Here is a 22,549-nt window from a genome sequence, read left to right on the forward strand (position 1 = left end):
TTTAATATTAGAAAATTTTTTAAAATTTTCTAACGTCTTTAAAAAAATACAACTATTATTATAATATGATATATGTAATAAAAATAAGAAAAATAATAAAATATATTAAAATTTTAAATATAATTTTGTTATAAAGATATGAAATTTAAATAACATTGTAAATAAATTGAGAAAACATTTCATAATTTTTTTATTACCACTTTTAGTAATTTTTATATTTTCATAGTTTCTATGGTTAAGTTTTATTAAGAAAATATTAATTAGTTTCTTATAAATTAAATTTTCAATGTATTTTTATGATTTGTATTATTTATCTTATATATGTAATATTGTTTATAATTACATATTTTAATAATACTTATAAATTTTTAAATGAGATGTTAATATCAAAATTAGTATTTAATTAAAGAAAAAAAATAAAAAGTAATTTAATTTTTTTAAAATAAATTACTCTTAAATATTTATAAATTTTTATGATATTTTATTTATTTTATAAAATTATTATTTTTATTTATTAATAATATAAATATAAATAAATATATTTTTAAAATTTAAAAATTAAATTTATTTATTCAATAACGAATTTAGTGGCTATTAAATTATTTTTACGGGTTTAAATATTTAATTTTTTAATTTATAAATAGAGAGTTAATGGTATTATCGTTTTTAAAACTAAGTGATTATTTTTATAAAATTTATGAATTTAAATTAGCTATTATACATTAATTTAAAAAAATTAAATAAAGTATTTTATTTTATCAAATCTTAAATGATTTTTAATAAAATTTTTAAAGGCCTAAGAAGGTTATTTGCCTAAATTAAAATTCAAAGGACAAAAGCTAACTTTCAAAATAGTAAATGAAAAATTTAGCTCTTACTTTTTCATAAATATTTATATAATCAAAATTTTAAATTATTTACAATTTTAAATTAAAAAATTAAATAAAATGAAGATAAAACTAAAAAAAATAAAATAATTCTTTATAAAAAAAATAAAAGGGCAAATTATACATTACTCTTTGAAAATAGTCAAATTTATCTTGGGTTGAAAAATTCTTAAAAGTGGAGACTTCGTCTCTCTGTGCATACTCGAGATATACCACCAAATTATGCTGACTTGGTACGTTAAATCAACAGCATTAAAATAAATAATTAAATCAGATAAATTTATTGAGAGGTTATTAAATTTTAAAGGTATTTTATAATTAAAATTTGAATTTGAGACCTTCAATCGAAAGAGAAGATATTTATATTTTATTATTTTGCTAATATATATTTATTTAATTTAATTTATTTAATAATTACAACATTGCATATAATTTTTTCTAAAAAAAACAATATTAATTTACATATTCTATCTCCCATATGGACAAAAACTAAATTAATTAATTTGTAGCCAGAGACTGAGCAAGAGCAAAAATAAGAGTTGCAAACGCAGTGATTGGATCTCCAAAAATAGCCGAGAGAATAAGCTTGAGAACCGAGGCTACCATCTTCCAGTAATGCATGGCTTTCCCTGGACGTGGCTGCACCATCTCCGTGCTAGAGCTCAGACCACTGGGAACCAAACTTCTCACCACCGACCCATCAACGTTGGGGTCAGGTTCAGTTTCTTGACGATCAAAGTAACCCATTTCCCAGGCCTCATAGACCATTTCCTTCACACAAGCCACATGAAAACAAAACTTTCCACAGTCAGAAACATAACACCAACCCCTTGAACCTTTACTCGAATTCCTCCGACTCTTGCATTTCAGGCACTTGGATTTGACATTTTCTTTGAGTACTAGCTTCATCCCTTCACCAGCCAGAGTCGCTGGGAGCTTTGCACAAGGAGGGTGCAAGTCATTTGCTCTCTCGTGTGAGCACTGATACACAAACCCTCCAATATCTCTCCAGCATCCATCACAAACCCTAGCACCCAGTCTTGGAGATTCCTCATAGAATTTAAACTCACATCCTTTGAAGAAACGGTGATAGAAACTAGAGGAAGCGACTCCACATTCCTTGTGCAAGTGAAAGTTGCATATTTGGCATTGGTAGCAGATCCCAAACCCTAGCTCTTTGCATCCATCGCAGATGTAAGGCACCGGCGAAGATTCAAGCTTGAGTTGGTGCAGTGGGTGCGTGGGATGTTCTATCTCTGTAATACGCATGTTGTTAACTGGATTCTTGGGCTTGTCGCAGTTGTTCCTGCGAGATGTATTTATAGAAAGGATTCCTTAGGGTCGGCAGTTTGTGAAACTGCCAGGAACATTCGTCATTAGTAAGGTGCCGTGTTCTTTGGACAAATTAGATTAGATTTTCTCAGAATGCAGCTGTCCATGCAGCGTAGTATCGGTAATTTCGGTTTACTATCCTTTCCTCGTAATCGGCTGAGGGGAAATTGTTTGGAAAAAAAAATATTTAATTCGGATTTAAATAAATTTATAATATAAATAAATGAATTTTAATATAAGTCTCATATTTACAATATTTAAGTCGGTTATATTGTTGTGGAAGGGACTCTAAGAAAATGGAAAAAGAGAAGAAAATTTAGGGCAATTTCATCGCAGCTGCACAGAAATTGAAATATTTTCAAAGGAAAAGGCATATATAATTCCACAAGGCATCTTATTTTTTGATAAATCTCCACAGGGTCTCTTATTAATTTCCAACAACGAAGACCTTGACTGTGTTCAGTTACAAATGGCAAGTTCTCATAGGTTACTTGGGATGTTGGATTCAAAATAAAGATTATATAATTGGCTATGTCTGATTATTTTTCTCAAATTTAATAATAAATAAAAGTTAAGTTTTAGATATTCTTATCTCTTGAACTAATTTTTAGAATAAGTTAAATTTAATTTAAATATAACACCATGCTAATATATTGTACAAAATGATAATTCAATAAAAATTACATATGGAATTACAGTTATCAAGGATTTATTGAATAGGGGATTTATAAATCCTATTCAATAAATCCCACATCCCCTGAGAGTGGATTCAAAATAAAGTGGGATTCAAACTTATTAAAGTGGGATTCACTCTCAGGGGATTTGGGATTCAAAATAAGTTTAATAAGTTTAATAAGTTTGAATCCCACTTAACATATAAATTTTAATTTTTTAGTTAAATTGAAATTATTGAAACTTCTAAAGTACTTTATAAAATTAAAAATAATTAATTAAGTGAAACATGGGATAAAATTAAACTTTAATTTTAACATTATTAAATAATATTTTTAGCCTAAATTTTAAAATATAGTAGTGAAAATTTTAATTTCTTTAACTAGCTATAAGGACAAAAGAAGAAATATTGGTGAGTTTGAGACAAAATGATGAGTGTATAGTTGTGGTCAAACATATTTTTCCAAGTTTGTCTCTTTCTTTCTTAATATGAAAACATGTGTGTTTGGGTTGATTATTGCATGATTTAATATTAAATTTGCATGTTTCAATGAAAGTTAGTGCTTCTTTACGTAATATTCCACTAATTTCGTATTTGGTCGATGATGCAATTGTAGAGCGACATCTTTTCCATCATTTATTTTACAATATTTTTTTATAATTCAATCGATAATTTTTTTTTATTTTTTTTATAGATTTGACAGTTTTTATTACCTATGCAATTATGCGAAAATCAATCCACAATAATAGCATAAGTGATAGATGTTGCAATTTTTGTGACGGAAGTGGTTCTATTGAAATCAAATGCTAATAATAGCATAGGCGATATATTTGACAGTTTTTGCGATGGAAGCAATTATACTGAAAACGAGTATCAGTTGTAGTATAAATAATAGATTTAGTAGTTTTTATGACGGAAATTATTATGTCAAAACCAGACATCAATTATAGTATGAGTAATAAACTTGATAGTTTTTACGGCGAAATTCGTTCTGCCGAAATCGACATTAATAATAACATGGGTGATAAACTTGACACTTTTTGCAACGAAAGTGATTCTGTCGAAATTGAATATCGGAGAGTATCATAAGTGATAGACTTGGCAATTTAAAAATTATTTTATCGATTTTTTAATTGTCACTACAAGAATTCAATTGATCACTAACGGACTTCACCAACGGATTGAAGTCCGTTAGTGATACTAACGGTTAACTCTAACGGAATATTGTAACCGTATTGTCTACTAACGGATGAAACCATCCGTCAGAAGTCCGTTAGTGAAATATTAATGGACCTTTTTCCCGTTAGAAATCCGTAAGTGAATTTATTATTTATTTAATCTAAAGGTTTTTTCACTAACGGACTAATCATCCGTTAGTGAATTGTGGAGCCAAATACACAATCCTAAATGAAATTCCTAAATCGTGTGCTTGGAAAATTAAAATCACTCTGAAATTTGAACTTGCATCAAACCTCTCGGTCGTTCACCGCCGCCGGCATTCATCGTCCGCCGCCATCGACGGTCCGCCACCATCCACCGTCGACAAGTGCGCCCTTTCTCGGCATCACTGTCCACGAGTGAGCCCGTCTCTCTCACCAGTCTTTCCCTTCTCGACGGACAGTGTCCACAGGTACCCTATCCATCTCTTCATTTACCATTTTTAACACGATATATATTTATTTGATGTCATTCTCCTTCCATTCTTTAAGTCTGTTAGTTTCCTTGTAATTTTCAATTAGAGTACAAGCTGTCTAATTTACTGGACTGCTCTTTGTTCAGCTTAGGTCAAAGATTTCTGATGTTTTTTTATTTATCTTGAAATGCTGGGTTCTTTGGAATTTTCCTATCTTGAATTCTTTGTTTAATGATAAGGATAAGAGTCAAATATTAACTATTCCTCTGAGTTCTTCTTAAACGAAAGACAAAGTGTGTTCGAAATTTGATGCAAAAGGAAATTGCACGGTCAAGAGCGCATATGCTTTGGCTATCCAAAATTTTGAATCTTGTTAGTCTTGTTCCTGTTGATGTTTGGAAGTGTAAGGTGCCTCAAAAAATTTTGAACCTTCTGTGGATAGCACTGTGAAATGTATGGCTTGTGTTAATGGATGGGTGGCAATTACCTACCACAGTTTCACTAATGGAAAATGCACCTGCTGGTGGACTTGGCAAGGACACCAGCAGGTGCACTTGAAATTGGCAAGTGCACCAGCAGGTGCACTGCAAATTTGTAAATCAATTCGGCTTCAAAGTCGTGTCTTTATGGAAGAGAAAATTTTCATGATATTTATTGGATTTGAATTGATGGTGAATATTCACATGGAATGTCCCATTTTAAAGTTTTCAAAGTTACTTTAGAATTGAATTCTAATTGCATTGTGAAATTTTTTTGTGCATGTGTTTGAATTTAACCAAGTGTGGTTCACAATAATAATATTTCTTTTCACCACATCCTCAATTACCGATATGATGAAAATGTATTAAGCCATTACATTTAAACTAAGTGTGGTTGGATAGGTAGATATTCCAAACATGAAGCACTTTTGATATGGATGATGGCTGAATACATGTACTGATTGCTAAAATTTCTCATTAACAGCCTAACCAACCTGGTTATACTGCCCCGCCACCTCCCCCTCCAGTAGAAGATACTGCAATTGATATCAGGCAAGTTGAAATTTACTTATGTTTGGTTCCAAAATTAATGACGTTATCAGATTATCATTTAGATTTGACTTTGAAATTCAGTAATGTCTACACATGATATAATTACTGCATATTTTATATATAATGCATAATTTAATTGTTGGTTTTCAGGCTCTGTTCGAAGATAGGGTTTATAAGTTTTTTGTTTTCATATCAGCATCTTTATTGTAGTTAATATGACTGCTGAAAGAAGTTGGATGTATGCCCGTCTTAGAGATGGTTTACTGAATCCCAGATATTTAGAGGGTATCAATGAATTTATGGAGAAGGCTAAGACCTGCACAGAATATTTAAATGGCGATCAGATTTGCTGTCCTTGCAATCGATTTAAGTGTCAAAACCGTAGCTTTCAAGATGAAAATACAGTTAAATATCATTTAATGAAGCATGGTTTTGTGCAAAATTACCTTGTTTGGTATTTGCACGGTGAAACTGAAGTGCATGACGGATATGGTGATACACTATTAGACATGTCTTATGGTTCTGACAGTGTTAATCACCCAATTTCAATCGTTTTTAGGACATGGTCATGGATGCAACAAGCTGTCATGTAATGCATAATGATACATATGAGATGTCAAACTCGGCTGCACAGAAACTGTATGATATGTTAAATACATCTAAGCAAGAACTATGGCCTGGATGTGAAACTCACTCCCAGTTATCAGCTGTTTCACATTTACTAAATCTGAAGGCGGAACATCATTTCTCAGAACGGTGTTTTGATCAAATATGTGAACTCATGAAGGAGATGTTACCGAGTGACAATGTCATGACGAACAACTTTTACTCAACAAAGAGACTAGTCCAAGGATTGGGGCTTCCTGTATAAAAGATACACTGTTGTGTTAATGGTTGTATAATTTATTGGGAAAATGATAAAGAACTTACACGATGCAAATTTTGTGACCATGAAAGATTCAAACGCCTCAAGCACACCGTGGGGAAAGGGAAGAGTCAAATACCATACAAAAAAATGTATTACTTCCCCATTACACCACGTTTGCAAAGACTTTATGCATCGTGTGTTACAGCTAAGTATATGACTTGGCACAATGACCATGCAACTGAGGATGGGGTGATGCGTCACTGTTCAGATGCTCCTGCTTGGAAGCATTTCAACCAAACTCATCCAACCTTCGTACTGGAGGCCCGAAATGTCAAACTCGGCCTTTGCACTGATGGATTTCAACCATTCGATCAATCTGGACAACAGTATTCTTCATGGCCAGTAATACTAACTCCATACAATTTGCCACTAGGTATGTGTATGAAAGATGAGTACATGTTCCTGACAATTATCATACCTGGTCCCAAGAATCCGAAAGAGAAGCTTGATGTCTACATGCAGCCATTAGTGCAAGAATTGAAAGAACTTTGGGCAATTGGTGTGAATACTTACGATGCTTTCCAGCAGAACAATTTTACTTTGCGTGTTGCTTTAATTTGGACTATTAGTGACTTCCCTGCTTATTCAATGCTCTCAGGGTGGAGCACAGCAGAACGCACTGCATGTCCCTACTGTATGAAAAACACAGATGCATTTACATTAAAAAGGGGGGTAAACAAACATGGTTTGACAGCCATCGGAAGTTTTTGCCTGACGACCACCTTTTTCGTCGAAACAAGATATCTTTTATTAAAAACAGAAGTGTATCGAAGTCATCGCCGCCAATTAGAACTGGGGAATACTTGCTAAAAGAAATTGAGTAAATTGGGTTGAGGCGGATAATAGACATTGACAGTCATGAAATAAATGGTCGGCTTTCAAAGAGAACTGGTTGGCGTAAGCGGAGCATATTATGGGATTTGCCATATTGGTCTTCAAATATGATTCGCCACAATCTTGATGTAATGCACATTGAAAAAAATGTATTTGAAAATATTTTTAATACAGTGATGAATGTGGAGGGGAAGACAAAAGACAATATAAAATCAAGGGAAGATTTAAATGAAATATGCAAGAGACCAGAATTGAAGAAAGATCCAATTAGCGGAAAATATCCAAAAGCATGTTATTGTTTGGACAACCAATCAAAGATGATACTGTGTGATTGGCTTAAAACACTAAAATTTCCTGACGGATATGTTTCCAATCTAGGGAGATGTGTTGATAGTCGAAAGCTTAGACTTTTTGGTATGAAAAGCCACGACTGTCATGTTTTCATGCAACGAATTCTTCCTATAGCTCTCAGAGAGTTCTTACCAAATAATGTTTGGCAACCAATAACAGAGCTTAGCAATTTCTTTAGAGAACTCACCTCAACTACACTTACTAATTGGGACATGCAACGGTTAAATGAACAAATTCCTGTGATCCTTTGTAAGCTTGAACGAGTTTTTCCTCCAAGTCTGTTTGATTCAATGGAACATTTACTAGTAGACCTTGCATATGAGGCATTAATTGAAGGACCAGTACAATATCGGTGGATGTACCCATTTGAGAGGTACACGTACTAATTCTTCACTCGCACTCCTTAGCATGATGAATTAATTAGTATACATATCTAATTTTTATTTCCACACACTAGATACCTGAGAAAGTTAAAGAACAATGTCAAAAATAAAGCAAGGGTTGAAGGTTCAATATGCAATGCTTACTTGGTAGAAGAAGTAGGTGCATTTTCTGCTCATTATTTTGAAGCACATGTAATGACCAAACAGCGAAAGGTTCCATGCAACTTGCATGAATTTGTTTCTGATGATGACGTACCGGGTAAATTAAGCATATTCAAATGCACAGGTGGAACTATCGGAAAAGGAAAATCCAGATATATGACTGAAGATAAAATCCAAGCTGCTCAAACATATATTCTATTAAATTGTCCAGAGGTGAAAACATATATTGAGTAAGTATTGGTAGTTATACTAAGAGTCTAATACCTCTTATATTGTACATTATTGTTAAACATTACTTGTTTCTTTGTATGTATAGCATTTATGTAGAGCGAGTAAAGTCGGCACAACCAAATATCACAGATGCAGCTGTTGATGAAAAACTAGAGAGAGAGTTTGTCCAATGGTTTTACAAGTATGCCCATGAATTGCAGAACAATGTAGAAAATCAGCTTATACAAGATCTGGCAAAGGGACCACTCAGAAGTGTCACCACTTTTAATGGGTATTGTGTTAATGGATGTAAATTCAACGCAATCAATGGAAGTTCAAGTAGTAACTCAATGAATTTTGGTATATGTATAAAAGGGAGTAATTACAGTTCTGAAGAAAGTGACTACTATGGACAGTTGGTCGAGGTGTTGCGATTGGAGTATCTAGGGCTACAAATTAAGCGAACTGTACTTTTCAAATGTGACTGGTTTGATCCAACACTAAATACGGGCACCAAGGTGCATAGACAGTATAGAATTGTTGATATTAACAATAAGCGTAGATACACTAAGTACGAGCCATTTGTATTGGCCTCTCAGGCAACACAAGTCGTTTATGCTTCATACCCGAGCAAGCGTCGTGACAAAAATGATTGGTGGGCTGTGATGAAAGTTAAAGGTAGACCCGTTGTTGAAGTATCTCAAACATCTTCAAAGATATATGAACCTTTTCAAGAAGATGACCTAGATTATGCTGAAGTAAATATGGATGATATTAATCAACAACACTGCCTGAATGATCCTAGCGGAGGAATGACTGAGATTCATGATGACGTTTCGACAGAGGAAGACGAATTCCTTAGTGACCCTGATTTTGATGCAGATGCAGATGGTGATAATGAGTTCAATTCATATGAATCAAACTAAATTCATTTATATTGTAAATCAGTTTGGAGTTGTATATTTCATTTATTTCTCAGTGAGTAACTTAATACATTTGTACATTTTTAATTTAATGTTTATGAACTTTATATTATTTTTTACAATGACAATTTTTGTTTGTTGACAGATGAGGGGACGTGGAAGAGTTAAGAAGCCCAGAGGACCGGTTCAACTTCCTACTAGTGCAAGTCAAGAGGTCGCGACTACAGATGACGGACAAGAGCATCAGCCGCATTCACCACGGGCACCGACGGGACTTGGGGATACGAAACTTCATATATGGGTACCACTTGCATCCGGTGTACATCCATGTCATAGAGATCGATCATATACACCAGTTCCACCATGTACCGATACACAGCTTCCCCTTCCCTTTCCACCTCCTCACCGTCACAGTCTACATCCTCACCGCCCTACTGCAGCTCCACGACCAGCGGTATCACATACACATTCACCTCAACCTGTATCCCCTTCTGGTACTGCATCAGCTAGAGGGACAGGATCTGCATCAGCATCTACTCCATCATCTGCTCCTGCATCTGCTCCAGTATCACCTGCATCGACCACTGCTGTAGGCGGAACACAGTTATTCCGACAGACTATTTCACTCATTAACAACAAGTAATAGTTAATTGTTTATTAATTAAGATTAATTTAAATATTACCATTTACTTACTCACCATTGTTCATGTAGTTTACATCCGTCGGAGATGTGCAGCCGCAGGATTACTCTGATAGTGAAAGAAAGATTGGTCGAGGAAGGCCACTGTTGGAAGACAGTGCCCAATGAAACTAAGGAGTTTTATTGGCAGGAATTCAAGGTGAAGCATAATTATTTTAGCAGTTTGACCTATATTATGAAATGTTTAATTACTAACTACTCATAAAATGTAATCTGTTTGCAGAAATACTTCATATGGGACCAAGCAATTGACAGCTTGGTAAAAATTGCATGGCAGAAAAAAGCAGCTGAGCGATATAGGGGCTTAATGTGGGAAATCAGGAAAGGGAAGACGAAGAATCTTGCTACACCAGATTCTGTTTTGAGGAAGTGGCAGGAAACTTGGAACACTTCTGATTACAAAGAGAAGTGTGACAAGTTTTCTGCCAATAGGTGCAGTGAGGCTGGAGGGTCAGGATTTGGCATTTCCAGGCACGCATGCGGATTTATTTCACAGTATACCCACCAGCAGAGGATGGTATTAGTAAATATTTTTATTTTATGTTTAACTTCTTATAAATAATTTGTTTCGATGATAAATGCTACACTTCTTATAATTGGTAACAGAGAGAAAGACTAGGCAGAGAACCACATCCTCATGAGCTTTTCGAGGCCACACATAAGAGAAAGGGGACGGACGAGTTTGTTGATGCTAGGTCAAAAGCTATTTATGTAAGTTGATATTAAATGTAGTTGGTAACAATTTTGATGGACTTAAGTCGTTTTACTAATACGTTACTTTTAATTTGTAATACAGGATAAATACGTACAATTGAAGGAGGCTGCAACACAGTAACAGGAGGGAAACAATGAGCCGACGCCCATAAATGAGGCCCAGCTGTACTACGAAGTGGTTGGCGGGCAGAAAAAGAGTCAAGTTTATGGATTAGGGTCCCAGGCTTCAACATATTTTCATGAGCCATCTCATTCTTCCTTTTCATACACTTTTGCACCCCCAGTGGATCCTCCTACAATTGAAGCAATGAACATGATGCAGAATAAAATTGATCGGCTAGAGACAGAGAATAGTTGAATTACCACAGTGCTGGACGAGTTGCAGACGTTTATACATAGGATGATGTCACAACAGGGTATTGGGACATCCACTCAGTCATCTGCTCCTAGGGCAGCTCCAGCTATGTCTCCACAGTAGCAGCATGATGATGCCCCTGTCATTGGTGATCATCATACAGACAGTGATGATGATACAGATGATGAACTTGCTAGTTTAGTTTAGTATGTATATTTTGTTATGAGCAGTTGATATTTTTTATTTCAAATTATAATTGTAGTACAAATTCTTTAAGTTTCACATATATTTAAATGAGTAATTTGATTTTTTACGTTTATAGTATTATTAATGTGCATGATGATGGATGTATATGAATGGATGATGATGGATGATGATGGATGAATATGAATGCACAAGGGAACATGTATGAAAATATTTATGATTTACCAACGGAATTGGATGAATATGAATCCCCGGGGAAACAGGTATGAAAATATTTATGATTTACCAACGAATTCCGTTGGTGATCGTTGGTGTCACCAACGGAATTTCCGTTGGTGATCCGTTGGTGACACCAACGGAAATTACCGTTGGTGATCTGTTAGTGTCACCAACGGACACTAATTCCGTTAGTGAGTAAAATTATCAACAAAAATTTTTCCAACGGACTAAATCCGTCACAGATCCATTACTGACAAATTTCACCAACGGAATATCAGTCTTTACCAACAGAAATTTTTGTTAGTAATTTCTTATTTTCTTATAGTGCAAGTCATTCTCCTAATTTTCTCATCCCTGCATTGTCCAACAAATCAATTAAACCCATTAGGGAGAAATGATTCTTACGTGTCATCGAAGTGAATTTCGAGTAGTTCATTTACACTCCTAAACATGCTCTCTCTTACAATCCAAATGGATGGGAATAATAAAACCTACATCCGAACAAGGCTGGCAGTAAAAACCATTGAAAGCAACAAAAACAACTTAGTGTAATACTTGAGGAAGAAGAGGCAGAGAAAGGAAATAAAAATTAAAAAAAGGAGAGTTAAGATTTTGAACAGTAGTTCCTTGAAAGTTTATGTGAAAGAAGGAATAATGAGAATGAGGATACATTGGAATAAAAATTTTATAATTTTATATAATTTATTAATAATAATAGAAAAGATTACTGATTGGTGTTGTAATTTAGTTAAACTAATTATTTAATCACTTTAGTTATTAAAAGCTAAATAATCATTATCGTTTTAGATAATTAATTATTTAACCATTTCTATTAATTATAAGACTGACTAATTATTTTTTTAAATTATAAAAATTAAATAATTGTCTAAAAGTTATATGAATTACATAATTTTATTTTAAAATTATAAAAATATTTTAATTAGTTAAAGATAAAATTAGAGATGATTGGTAGTAATTATACTAAAATATTTTTCAGTTTTAATTAATAGACTAATGATAAAATAAATAAAAAGTAACTACATTTCTTTTAGTTAGCAAAATAAGATTATAAAAATATTTTAATATATTTTTAAAATTATAAAAATACTTTAATTAATTAAAATAAATTATAAAAATATAACAGTAATTATTTTTTTTATAATTAAGAGATTAAATAATAAATTTTATTAAACTACATTTATCATGATAAAGAGTAAAATTTTCATAATTTAGGGCTAAGAGATTAATTCTCTCTTAAATTGAGAGGCTAAAAAATAAATTTTACTAAATTATATATATCAAATAGTAAAATTTCCATAATAATAATATTCGGTGACTAAACAATAAATGACCACTACATTAACCCGAAAATCAAAACGGAATTTTCTTCCTGTCTATCTCTCCGTTCCTAAGCTCTTTGCCCTTGTTTCTTTCCCAGTTAAATATTGATTCAATCCGTCCTCTTCGATTCAAATTGCTGCTGCATATTTATAATAAATCCATTTCATCTCTATAAACGTTCTAAATTCCTGTCTTTGATCTTCAGTTATCTCTAATCTCAAATGGGCAAGAACGAATTCCTCACCCCAAAAGCAATCGCCAATCGAATCAAAGCCAAAGGTCTCCAAAAGCTCCGATGGTACTGTCAGATGTGCCAGAAACAGTGCCGTGACGAAAACGGCTTCAAGTGCCACTGTATGAGCGAGAGCCACCAGCGTCAGATGCAAATTTTCGGCCAAAACCCTCACCGAATTGTCGAAGGCTACTCCGAGGAGTTCGAGAACGGCTTCCTCGATCTGATGAGGCGGAGCCACCGGTTCTCGCGGGTGGCCGCTACTGTCGTTTACAATGAGTATATCCATGATAGGCATCACGTTCATATGAACTCAACGCAGTGGGCTACTTTGACGGAGTTCGTTAAGTACTTGGGCCGCACGGGGAAGTGCAAGGTTGAAGAGACTCCCAAAGGGTGGTTTATTACTTATATTGATAGAGATTCAGAGACTCTTTTTAAGGAGAAGATGAAGAATAAGAGAATTAGAGCGGATTTGGCTGAGGAGGAGAAGCAAGAGAGGGAAATTCAGAAGCAGATTGAGAAAGCTGAGCAATTTCTTTCAACAGTTAGAAATGGGGATGTTGAGAAAGAGAATATTGAATCGGCGGAGCCTCCGTTTAAGGAATTGAAGTTGGAGGGTGGGGTTAAGATCGGCTTTGCTCTTGGTTCAAAAAGTAATGTTGGTAAGGAAAAAGGAGAGAGTTCTTCTAGATTGGTATTTGAAGAAAACGAAGAGAAGGAAAGAATGAACACAAAAATTAAAGAAAATGGTAGTACGGGTAAGAGTGGAAAATCGACATTGGAGGAGTTGATGAGGGAGGAAGAGAAGGCAAAGGAGAGGAGCAATAGGAAGGATTATTGGTTATGTGAAGGGATAATTGTTAAGGTAATGAGCAAGACATTGGCAGAGAAAGGTTACTATAAGCAGAAAGGGGTTGTGAGGAAAGTGATTGATAAGTATGTTGGAGAAATTGAGATGCTTGAGAGTAAGCATGTGTTGAGAGTTGACCAAGAAGAACTTGAGACTGTAATTCCACATATAGGGGGTCTGGTCAGAATAGTTAATGGAGCCTACAGAGGATCAAATGCGAGACTATTGGGAGTGGATGCAGAGAAGTTTTGCGCCAAGGTGCAGGTAGAAAAGGGAATTTATGATGGAAGAGTGCTCAAGGCTGTGGAGTATGAGGACATATGCAAACTTGCTCAGTGAGTTTAGTGGATGCGTTTCTATTTGCTGCTAGGAGTTGTAGTTTAACCTTTTTGTTTGTTCCCCATGATGTGGAATTTTCTTCTGGTATCTGTCGATGCATCTTTCTCATGTTGTATCTTTCAATTAACGATTGATGATCTAGAAATTGTTTATAAAAGGACAAAAGAATTGAGAAACTCATCTTAAGAGTTCCAGCTTTTCACACCCCTTAGCTTTTGTAAGTTAGATGCTTAATTTCTGGTTGTTAATTTGTCATGTGCCTCATAAATTTTCTTGCTCTCCTGCGCTGTTGTAACAACATCAAGATAAGCTTGAATGTCAGTGAAAGTAGAATTTATATCCACAATTCATTTCAATCATTATAGAATTGTAGGAAAAGTTGCTGATTTTGCTTCTTCTTTTTTACTAATGAAATAGATAATTGAAAGATTCAGCATCATAATTATCTGACTGACATGCAGATAAATTGCTAAGCAATGTTGTATAAAATTATTGATTTGGAAGTGCTAGGCTGCATTTGTTTAAGTGTTCCTCTTCAGAGATCATAGATTGGTCAAGTAGCATAACTCATAACCAACATTATCATACCCTAAATTACTGTTGAAACTCTTCGTTGGAGCCCCTTTCTGAGTCATTGTTTTGATTGTCCAAATTCTTTCTTCATAATGGTTTGTGACCTTCATTCATTTTGAAGTTTGCTTCTTGGTGATTAATAGCTCATGAGTACGCATCGGAAGTACATTATATATCTGCAGTTTTGTATTGTAAAGATTAGTAACTTGTTGGTTTGGATTCCGAAGGGATAAAAATCTCTAAACCCATGTCATCGGTTTTTTTTTTTTTTTTTAATAAAAAAGAAAATTGCCACTTCCACAGATGGTTTAAATATTTTGCTCTATTTCCAGCTGCTTAAGAATTTCAAGCCCAAGAGTCTAAACTACTCTATCTGGTGAAGTGTATATAAGGTTTAAAACTTTGAAGCTATTACTTAACTTTTATTTATTTTTTTATTTTTTTAAAAATTTCTTTTATACAGATTTGGCATATGAATATTGTGCGAGGATTAAACCTATTTCTCAAATTAGTGCTTTGCGCTCCAGATTCTAGATCATAAACTGTTGAAGTTGAAATAAAAGATGCTGGTTATATATTAAGGATTAAAGTTTGCTATTGTTGCCTATTCAGTTGATCAGTTCCCTTTTGCAATTATTAGGGGTAATGGAACCATCTAAATTTGCTGGATAAATTCTGTCTGCCCCGCTATGTATTAAAATCGGCATTTAATTTGCTTTAGTTTCTTTGTCTGCCTTGATTATGAATAACTAAAATTCGATTTAGTTTTTTGTCATACCTACTGAGAGTTAGCATTTGATGATCTTGCAAATACCCTAAACCCTTTAGCCAAAGTCATTTTTTGAAGAGTTATGTTCTAGGCATACCTATGTTAGCTAATAAGTTTACATGCTAAATTTGTTGTCCATAAACTTTTTGCTTGTTTGCTTACCTTAAGAAAATTTTTTCCGTCTTTTTCATTAATTGAATGCTGCTTCTGCAAAAGCTTCTTGATGCTTACTTAGCTTCACAATTTTATCTAGATGCTGCTCCCTTTTTTTGGATGCATTTGAGATTGAGATCAATTATCTTGGGATACTTCCTTTTGAATCAGAAGTAAAAAATACATGCAAGATGCACCGTTACCAAATGAACAGATTTTTTATGGCTTATATTTAGTTTTCAGTTGCTTTAACGTGCACATTTTTAGACAGCCATGAATCACAGATACTTCCTTGGCTATACCAGGAGAAGTGGTACTAGTGGTCCATGAATCACATGCTCAATAAATTTTGCATACTTGTGAGTGCATTTCAGTTAGGCAGATCATGCATTTAATATGCGTTACTTCTTAACTTGCAAATTTTTGTTGCATAGATTCTAACTTGCATTAGACTAATTGAACATTTTGATAGCCACTACCAAAGGTCATTGTTGGTTTAGAAAGTTATCAAGAGCAAAATATAAGTTCCATAGGTTTCACATTTGACAGTGTGTTTGTGATCAACTTGGAAGAATCATATCGACTTGGATTAGTGCAATTATGGTATTAAATCATAATTTGGATTGTCAAATCACTTACAGATGTGAATATATGTTATCAGCAAATTTAGTTGTCAACTATTGTTCATCTTTCCATTATCTAGCTATTGTTAAAGTCTCATATGATTTTGGTTTGATTTTTTCCCTTTTCCCAATTTGACTTAATGAACCATTATTTTTGTGTTCTCATGTTGAATGAATCACTAAGTTCCCTATGGTGATCTGTCACATACTATAGGAAACAGAAGAAGAATAAGAAGAGCCAGCTGTAAACTGGAGGGAAAATCAGTAATGGGAGGGAATAACAGAATTAAGAATTGGAGAGAGTTGTTAGCTGTTAGGCAGTTATAAAAGTGATGAGAGTTTTTTTTCTATTATTATTTTTAGTTGTATATTTGGAAGGTTTGAAAACTCAAAGTTTTTATTTATTAATTTTGGTGTGAACTGTTTGTGAATTGAAGAGTTAGAATATATCTTTTTGTATATTAAAAGACATGTTGATTCTGTCTGGGCTGGTTTTCGTTCATTGGTTTAATGGTACCGGGTTAAGATAGGTCCCCGGTCCTCTGATTTTGGTTTTGGTTTTTTCTAAATTTAATTGAAAGGAAAACCTGGTTTTGATATAGAATCTTACTAAACTGGCCTCTTTAAGGCTGGTTTGTCTGGTTCTGGGCGCAAACCAAATCATGGAAAACCTGGTTTTGATTTTGAGTTTGGTTTGTTCTAATTTTATTTAAAAGGAAAACCTGGTTTTGATGTAGAATCTTACTAAACTGGCCACTTTACGATTGATATCCCTCTCAACTTTAGTTTTTCTCTTGAGAGATATAGTGATTTCTAGAAAAATTTATCATTTAATCCATGTAATTCAGTGAATTTAACAATTTAATCTTTCTATTTTTAGAAACATATCAGTTAGATCTTGTTTAACTATTGTGAACTAATTAAAAATGTTCTTATTTCTAATTTATCTATAAATTTCAGAATATGACTTTTCAATCTCTATAATATCAAAATTATTTCAGTTCTTGTATTTTCAAACCACTAACTATTTAGCACCTACAATTTGAAAAGCCTACAATTCATGGGAAGGGCTACATAGTTATAGTTTGAAAGGATACAAACAAGTTAATAAATTTTCAAAAATTAGACGACTGAATAGTTAATTTCATTTAATTAAAAGGACTAAAAAATAATTTTTTTTCCTATAAATCATATGGTTTCACATCATATCCCAGTTTTTAGAATCCGAATTTAATATGGATTAGTTGGTGGTTAAAGCAATACTACAAAGAGAAGGTCATAAGCAATAATTTCCCTTAACTCTTATCTTTAAACAATCCAAAGTGGTTAGGAAATTGGAAGTAGGATTAATAATAGTAAAATTAAGGGCTAAAAGTTTTCAAAGAATCAAAATATAATTTATTTTTTTAAAGATATTGAAGTATTTTTATTTTTTACTAATAAAAGTTGAAAATAAATAAATGGACATTAATACATAATAAACTCGTAAAATAGAGATGCTTCCATTTAAAATAATATGAATTTAAATGATATAATATAAATATAAAAAATATAATTTATTAAAAAATTAAGATTTAATTTGTCTTTAATTTAATATAATTTATTTTATAAAAAAATTCAAATATATTCTTACAAATCATATATGATTTTATTTTTTTAAAATAAAATTTTAAAACTAAAAAAATTTAAATTGTTTCATTTTAAATAAAAAGTTATTAAAAAATTAATTTAATTAAATTCTGATAAAAATTTTTATTCCAAAAAGAAATTTAGAGTTTGAGATTGGAAAAATAATTTTAAAAAAATGTATTATTCTAAATTTTGATAATTAAAGTATATTAAATTAATTTTAATATTATTAATTAATATACTTGGTAGGGGAACTAAAACCAGTAGCTATCAAATCCAATACTGTTAGCTTCATGGCAATTAAGGTGGATGGGCGGTTCATCAATCCAACGTTGTTAGCTCTCCTACCTTCCAACCACACCTCTTTATTGTATTCCCCATAAAATAGGCCCAAACCCATCTCCTCATTTGTATTCGAGCTCTGCTTTAGCTGGTTTCTGTATGAGATCTCCTTCAAAAGTTTCAGTTCTTCCTTTGATTCTTTCTGAATCTTGAGTTGAATCCTCAAGTTTTGAAGGGTTTGTTTTGTTTTGACATTTGGTGAATTGGGTCTCTTTTATTTCAACTCCAAAATGAAGGTTACTATAGTTTCACGCAGTGGTAGAGAGATTGTTAAAGGAGGCCTAGAGATTAATGATTCAGTAAGTACTCTCTCTTTCTCTCCAGATTTGTAATTACTTTTGTATGTTTGGTTGCTGTGGGAGTAGTCGAAAAAAAAATGAAGATGGTATTAATTTGTGCTTTGACTCAATGGGAGAGTAAGAAATAAAAAGAAAAGAAAAGAAAATTTTTGTTTGGTTCAATTAAGTAGAGAACTGTGTTGTCCCTGATTGTTGTTGATTTTATTTGTAATTTTATGTCTTTGGGTTGTTTTGTAGGCTACAGTGGCTGATCTGCAGGAGGCAATCTATAAGCGAAGTAAGTGCTGCTTCTATTTCAGTCTTTGATTCTGAGCTTTATTTCAATGACTGGAACTTCGAAATTATTTTTTCTTTTCCTTTTCTTTTCGAGGAAAAGTTGAGTCAAGTTTGTAGATCGTATTATGATTATCAAATTTAGTTAGGAGTGAAAAAGAGAATTTTTCTGTTATTCGAAATTAGTCAAGTTATAGCATAGGGAATACCACACAAGCATTCGATTGGCTAGAATTTCTTTTTGCCTTTTTGGTTGATCTCATCTCCTTGATATCTCTTTTTTTTTTTCTCTCCTTTTTCTTTCTTTCTTTCTTTCTTTCTTTCTTTCTTCTTCTTCTTCTTCTGTAGATAAGCATGAAATAGAATAGATTGTTCCACTTCTTTGTTCCTCTTACATGTATACGTTGTTCCTTGTAACCTTTTCTGTAATCTGTTATATCTGCTTGATGCTGGCTCTAGAGCTTTTAGTGTTGCTTCTTTGGTACATCTAAATCATTTCTAATTCTTGGCAAATTGAATTTACTGGCTGAAACAACTAGAAACTTGTCTGTGTTAGAGATGATGATATTTTTAGTGCTTAAGTATTTTGGAATTTTCTATTTGAGTGATTGTACTTTTCTTTTGCGCAATTGTGTGCCTGAATAGAAGGGAAAAAAAATTGCTTTTGCATTTTCATAGGGACTGGAAGTGCAATGAAGTTTGCAAATACACGGCCTATTTTAGTTTCAAAGAAGGAAGTGTCCTCAAGTGACACCTTCATGCATTCTTAAGGTTATAAGATGAGAAATTTCAGAAAAGGCTTAGAAGGAGAATGCTACGGTCCTGGTTTATGGATTGCGTCAGGGTGTGGTTGATATCATTAGAGGGAGCTCTTAACACCTCAGACTTTTTAATGAGAGAGTCCTAAATCTCACAATTAGGAATAAATTCTGATTGTTTTTATTGAATAAAAATAAATGTTTTATGTAGTGGAGGTTCATACAATTATAATACTTCTAATTAGAGTAGAAGTCTAATACAAAGAACTATTAGATAAAAAACTCCTACAAAATCTAATAACAAATGTATAAGATAAGATAAAATACTCACATTATTTAAAAGTATTAAATATTTCATTTGTCAGTTGACATGGTAAGAAAAGTCAATTTTCTTATTATTTTAATCTATTATGCATTTTCAATCACCTAGAAAGTATAAAGGTACTTGCTTGCAAAATTGATTTCTGTTTCAGGTATTTAACTACACAGAAATAAAATTCATACTCTTAAATAGAAAACTGCAAAATTTGAGCCACCTAAATATCTATGGTTATTGTATATTAAGAAATTTTACTTTTTTGTTGAGTTTTATTTGTTATTTTTTGCTTGCTTGGTTCAATTTTCAATTTTTTGTTAAATTGCCATATGGTGTTAAAATTCAATTTGACTGGTTCTTTCCATGTAAAATTCTGAAAGATATTTGAGTCAGTAAGTCTCCCTACTTCATCATTGGAGACTTACTGACTCAGATGTGAATGTGCAAATAAGGATTTTCCGAACTTATCACAGAGTATGCAAATAATTAATTGTTTATATATGCATTGGATTCAGAAGATTGATTTTATTTTAATGATCTGAATCACTGCATACATCAACAGCCAAAAAGTTCTATCCTTCAAGACAGCGACTGACACTGCCTCTTCCACCGGGATCAAGGGAGAGGCCTGTCGTCCTTCATTACAAGAAGAGTCTTAAGGAATACTGTGATGGGAATTCTGACAACATAACTGTAGTTTTCAAGGACCTGGGTCCACAAGTTTCTTACCGCACACTTTTCTTCTGGGAGTACTTGGGTCCATTGATCATATATCCTATCTTTTACTTCTTCCCTGTCTATGAGTACTTTGGTTACAAGAGGGAACGTGTCATCCATCCAGTTCAGACATATGCTTTATACTATTGGTGCTTCCACTACTTCAAACGTATCATGGAAACATTTTTTGTGCACCGATTTAGCCATGCAACTTCACCTCTGTCCAATGTTTTCCGAAATTGTGCTTACTATTGGACCTTTGGTTCCTACATTGCCTACTATGTAAACCACCCACTTTACACTCCTGTTAGTGATCTTCAAATGAAGATTGGTTTTGGATTCGGTTTGGTTTGTCAAGTTGCAAACTTTTATTGCCACATCTTGCTGAAAAATCTTCGCACTCCAGAAGGAAGTGGAGGTTACCAAATCCCACGTGGTTTTCTTTTCAATATTGTGACATGTGCAAATTACACAACTGAGATTTATCAGTGGTTAGGTTTCAATATTGCAACACAGACTGTTGCAGGCTATGTCTTTTTAGTGGTTGCTACTGTGATCATGACCAATTGGGCCCTTGCAAAGCACCGGCGATTGAAGAAGGTAACGTTCACTAATTTTTGAGCTAGTTTACATTATTATTAATTATTTTTGAAGTTTGATTTCTAATGGTAAACCACATGCGGCATTAGTGGTTTGATGTCTATATGTTGTGCTACATGCATGATTTTTCCCAGAAGTTTTGATTCCTCAATATGAACATATTAATGGCCTGTTTTTCCTCATTTTATCTGTAATCACCACATCTCCTCCTTTTTCTTGCCTGATGATTACAACGCATTGCACTATTATCGGAGCAAAGGTAGCATATGGACATCTAGATTAGGTGGCAATAAGCTAATTATGGTGAACGTTGCTAGGAATATTAGTATCATTCACCTATTTTCTAATTCCTTGGACTTATGAATATCTTGGTGAGTATCTGTCATGGTTAGCAAAAAATTTTTCTTTCAACTAGAGCTGAAATATAATCTCAGATGTAAAATGTGCGACTTTACGTTCATTTGTTTTTTTCTTCTGTTGCTTAATGTTCCTTTAACATTTATCTTCTGCAGCTATTTGACGGGAAGGATGGACGGCCTAAATATCCACGCAGATGGGTTATCCTGCCTCCGTTCCTGTAGAAATGACCAGCTATTCTGCTACTTGTTCACTGCTTTCGGCTTGGTTTTGGCAACATCACGAATTCCAGATTGTGGTTCATTCTTCTAGATATTTGATCGAGCTCGCACTTTTCACCAAATTGATTGAAGATCATAGTTTCTTTTACTTAAGACAGAAAATTACTGGAAGCTAGAGGATAATCTTGTTAAATGTTTTCTTTTATTAGAACTTTCGCCGAACTGTTGCATTACATGTGGAGGTTCACCACTCTTGTTGGTGTAAGCGATTTATTGAATGGTGGCTTCTTGATGATCATCATTATTTCTTGGTTTTCTTTCTTATGGTTGCTTAGATTTTATCATGGGTTGATTTTCAACTTGCAAATGTAGCTAACTTTTGGTTGATAATTTGCAACATTTCTCATCATGAAACAGAAACTGTCGGGCAGTTCTCAGTGCACAGAGAACGTTCCTTCTTCTCCGCTGATTTTGGAAGGAAGGTTTGAAAGAAGAATACGAACTGTATTTTGCCATTAGTCCATGTAATTAAATTAATTTGCAACAAAAAAAACTCTACTTTCATGCCATGAGCAATTGAGTATTTTCCTCTGAAACTTGGTAAATTACAAGTAC

At 33.3% G+C, this 22,549-nt stretch overlaps 4 protein-coding genes across 4 annotated transcripts; 3 read left to right on the forward strand and 1 right to left on the reverse strand.

Moving 5' to 3' along the window:
- Nucleotides 1-1,385: 1,385 nt before the first annotated feature.
- LOC110619067 lies at nucleotides 1,386-2,156 on the reverse strand. Its single transcript, XM_021762324.1, has one exon. It carries the CDS (start codon nucleotides 2,154-2,156, stop codon nucleotides 1,386-1,388), a length of 771 nt encoding a protein of 256 aa, XP_021618016.1.
- Nucleotides 2,157-6,571: 4,415 nt separating this feature from the next.
- Nucleotides 6,572-9,350, forward strand: LOC110619068. The gene is made up of 4 exons (XM_021762325.1): nucleotides 6,572-7,118; nucleotides 7,331-8,042; nucleotides 8,127-8,444; nucleotides 8,531-9,350. Exons 1-4 carry the CDS (start codon nucleotides 6,572-6,574, stop codon nucleotides 9,348-9,350), a joined length of 2,397 nt encoding a protein of 798 aa, XP_021618017.1.
- A 3,544-nt stretch (nucleotides 9,351-12,894) lies between these two features.
- LOC110619826 (KIN17-like protein) lies at nucleotides 12,895-16,906 on the forward strand. Its single transcript, XM_021763389.2, has 2 exons — nucleotides 12,895-14,300; nucleotides 16,637-16,906. The coding sequence occupies exons 1-2, from the start codon at nucleotides 13,102-13,104 to the stop codon at nucleotides 16,668-16,670; spliced, it is 1,233 nt and encodes a 410-aa protein (XP_021619081.2). The 5' UTR covers nucleotides 12,895-13,101; the 3' UTR covers nucleotides 16,671-16,906.
- Nucleotides 16,907-18,323: 1,417 nt separating this feature from the next.
- On the forward strand, nucleotides 18,324-22,232 carry LOC110619378 (very-long-chain enoyl-CoA reductase). Its single transcript, XM_021762785.2, has 4 exons — nucleotides 18,324-18,692; nucleotides 18,930-18,969; nucleotides 20,602-21,356; nucleotides 21,869-22,232. The coding sequence occupies exons 1-4, from the start codon at nucleotides 18,624-18,626 to the stop codon at nucleotides 21,935-21,937; spliced, it is 933 nt and encodes a 310-aa protein (XP_021618477.1). The 5' UTR covers nucleotides 18,324-18,623; the 3' UTR covers nucleotides 21,938-22,232.
- Nucleotides 22,233-22,549: the final 317 nt, after the last annotated feature.

The sequence above is a fragment of the Manihot esculenta genome, chromosome 7, assembly GCF_001659605.2.
Source record: "Manihot esculenta cultivar AM560-2 chromosome 7, M.esculenta_v8, whole genome shotgun sequence".
Classification (NCBI taxonomy): Eukaryota; Viridiplantae; Streptophyta; class Magnoliopsida; order Malpighiales; family Euphorbiaceae; genus Manihot; species Manihot esculenta.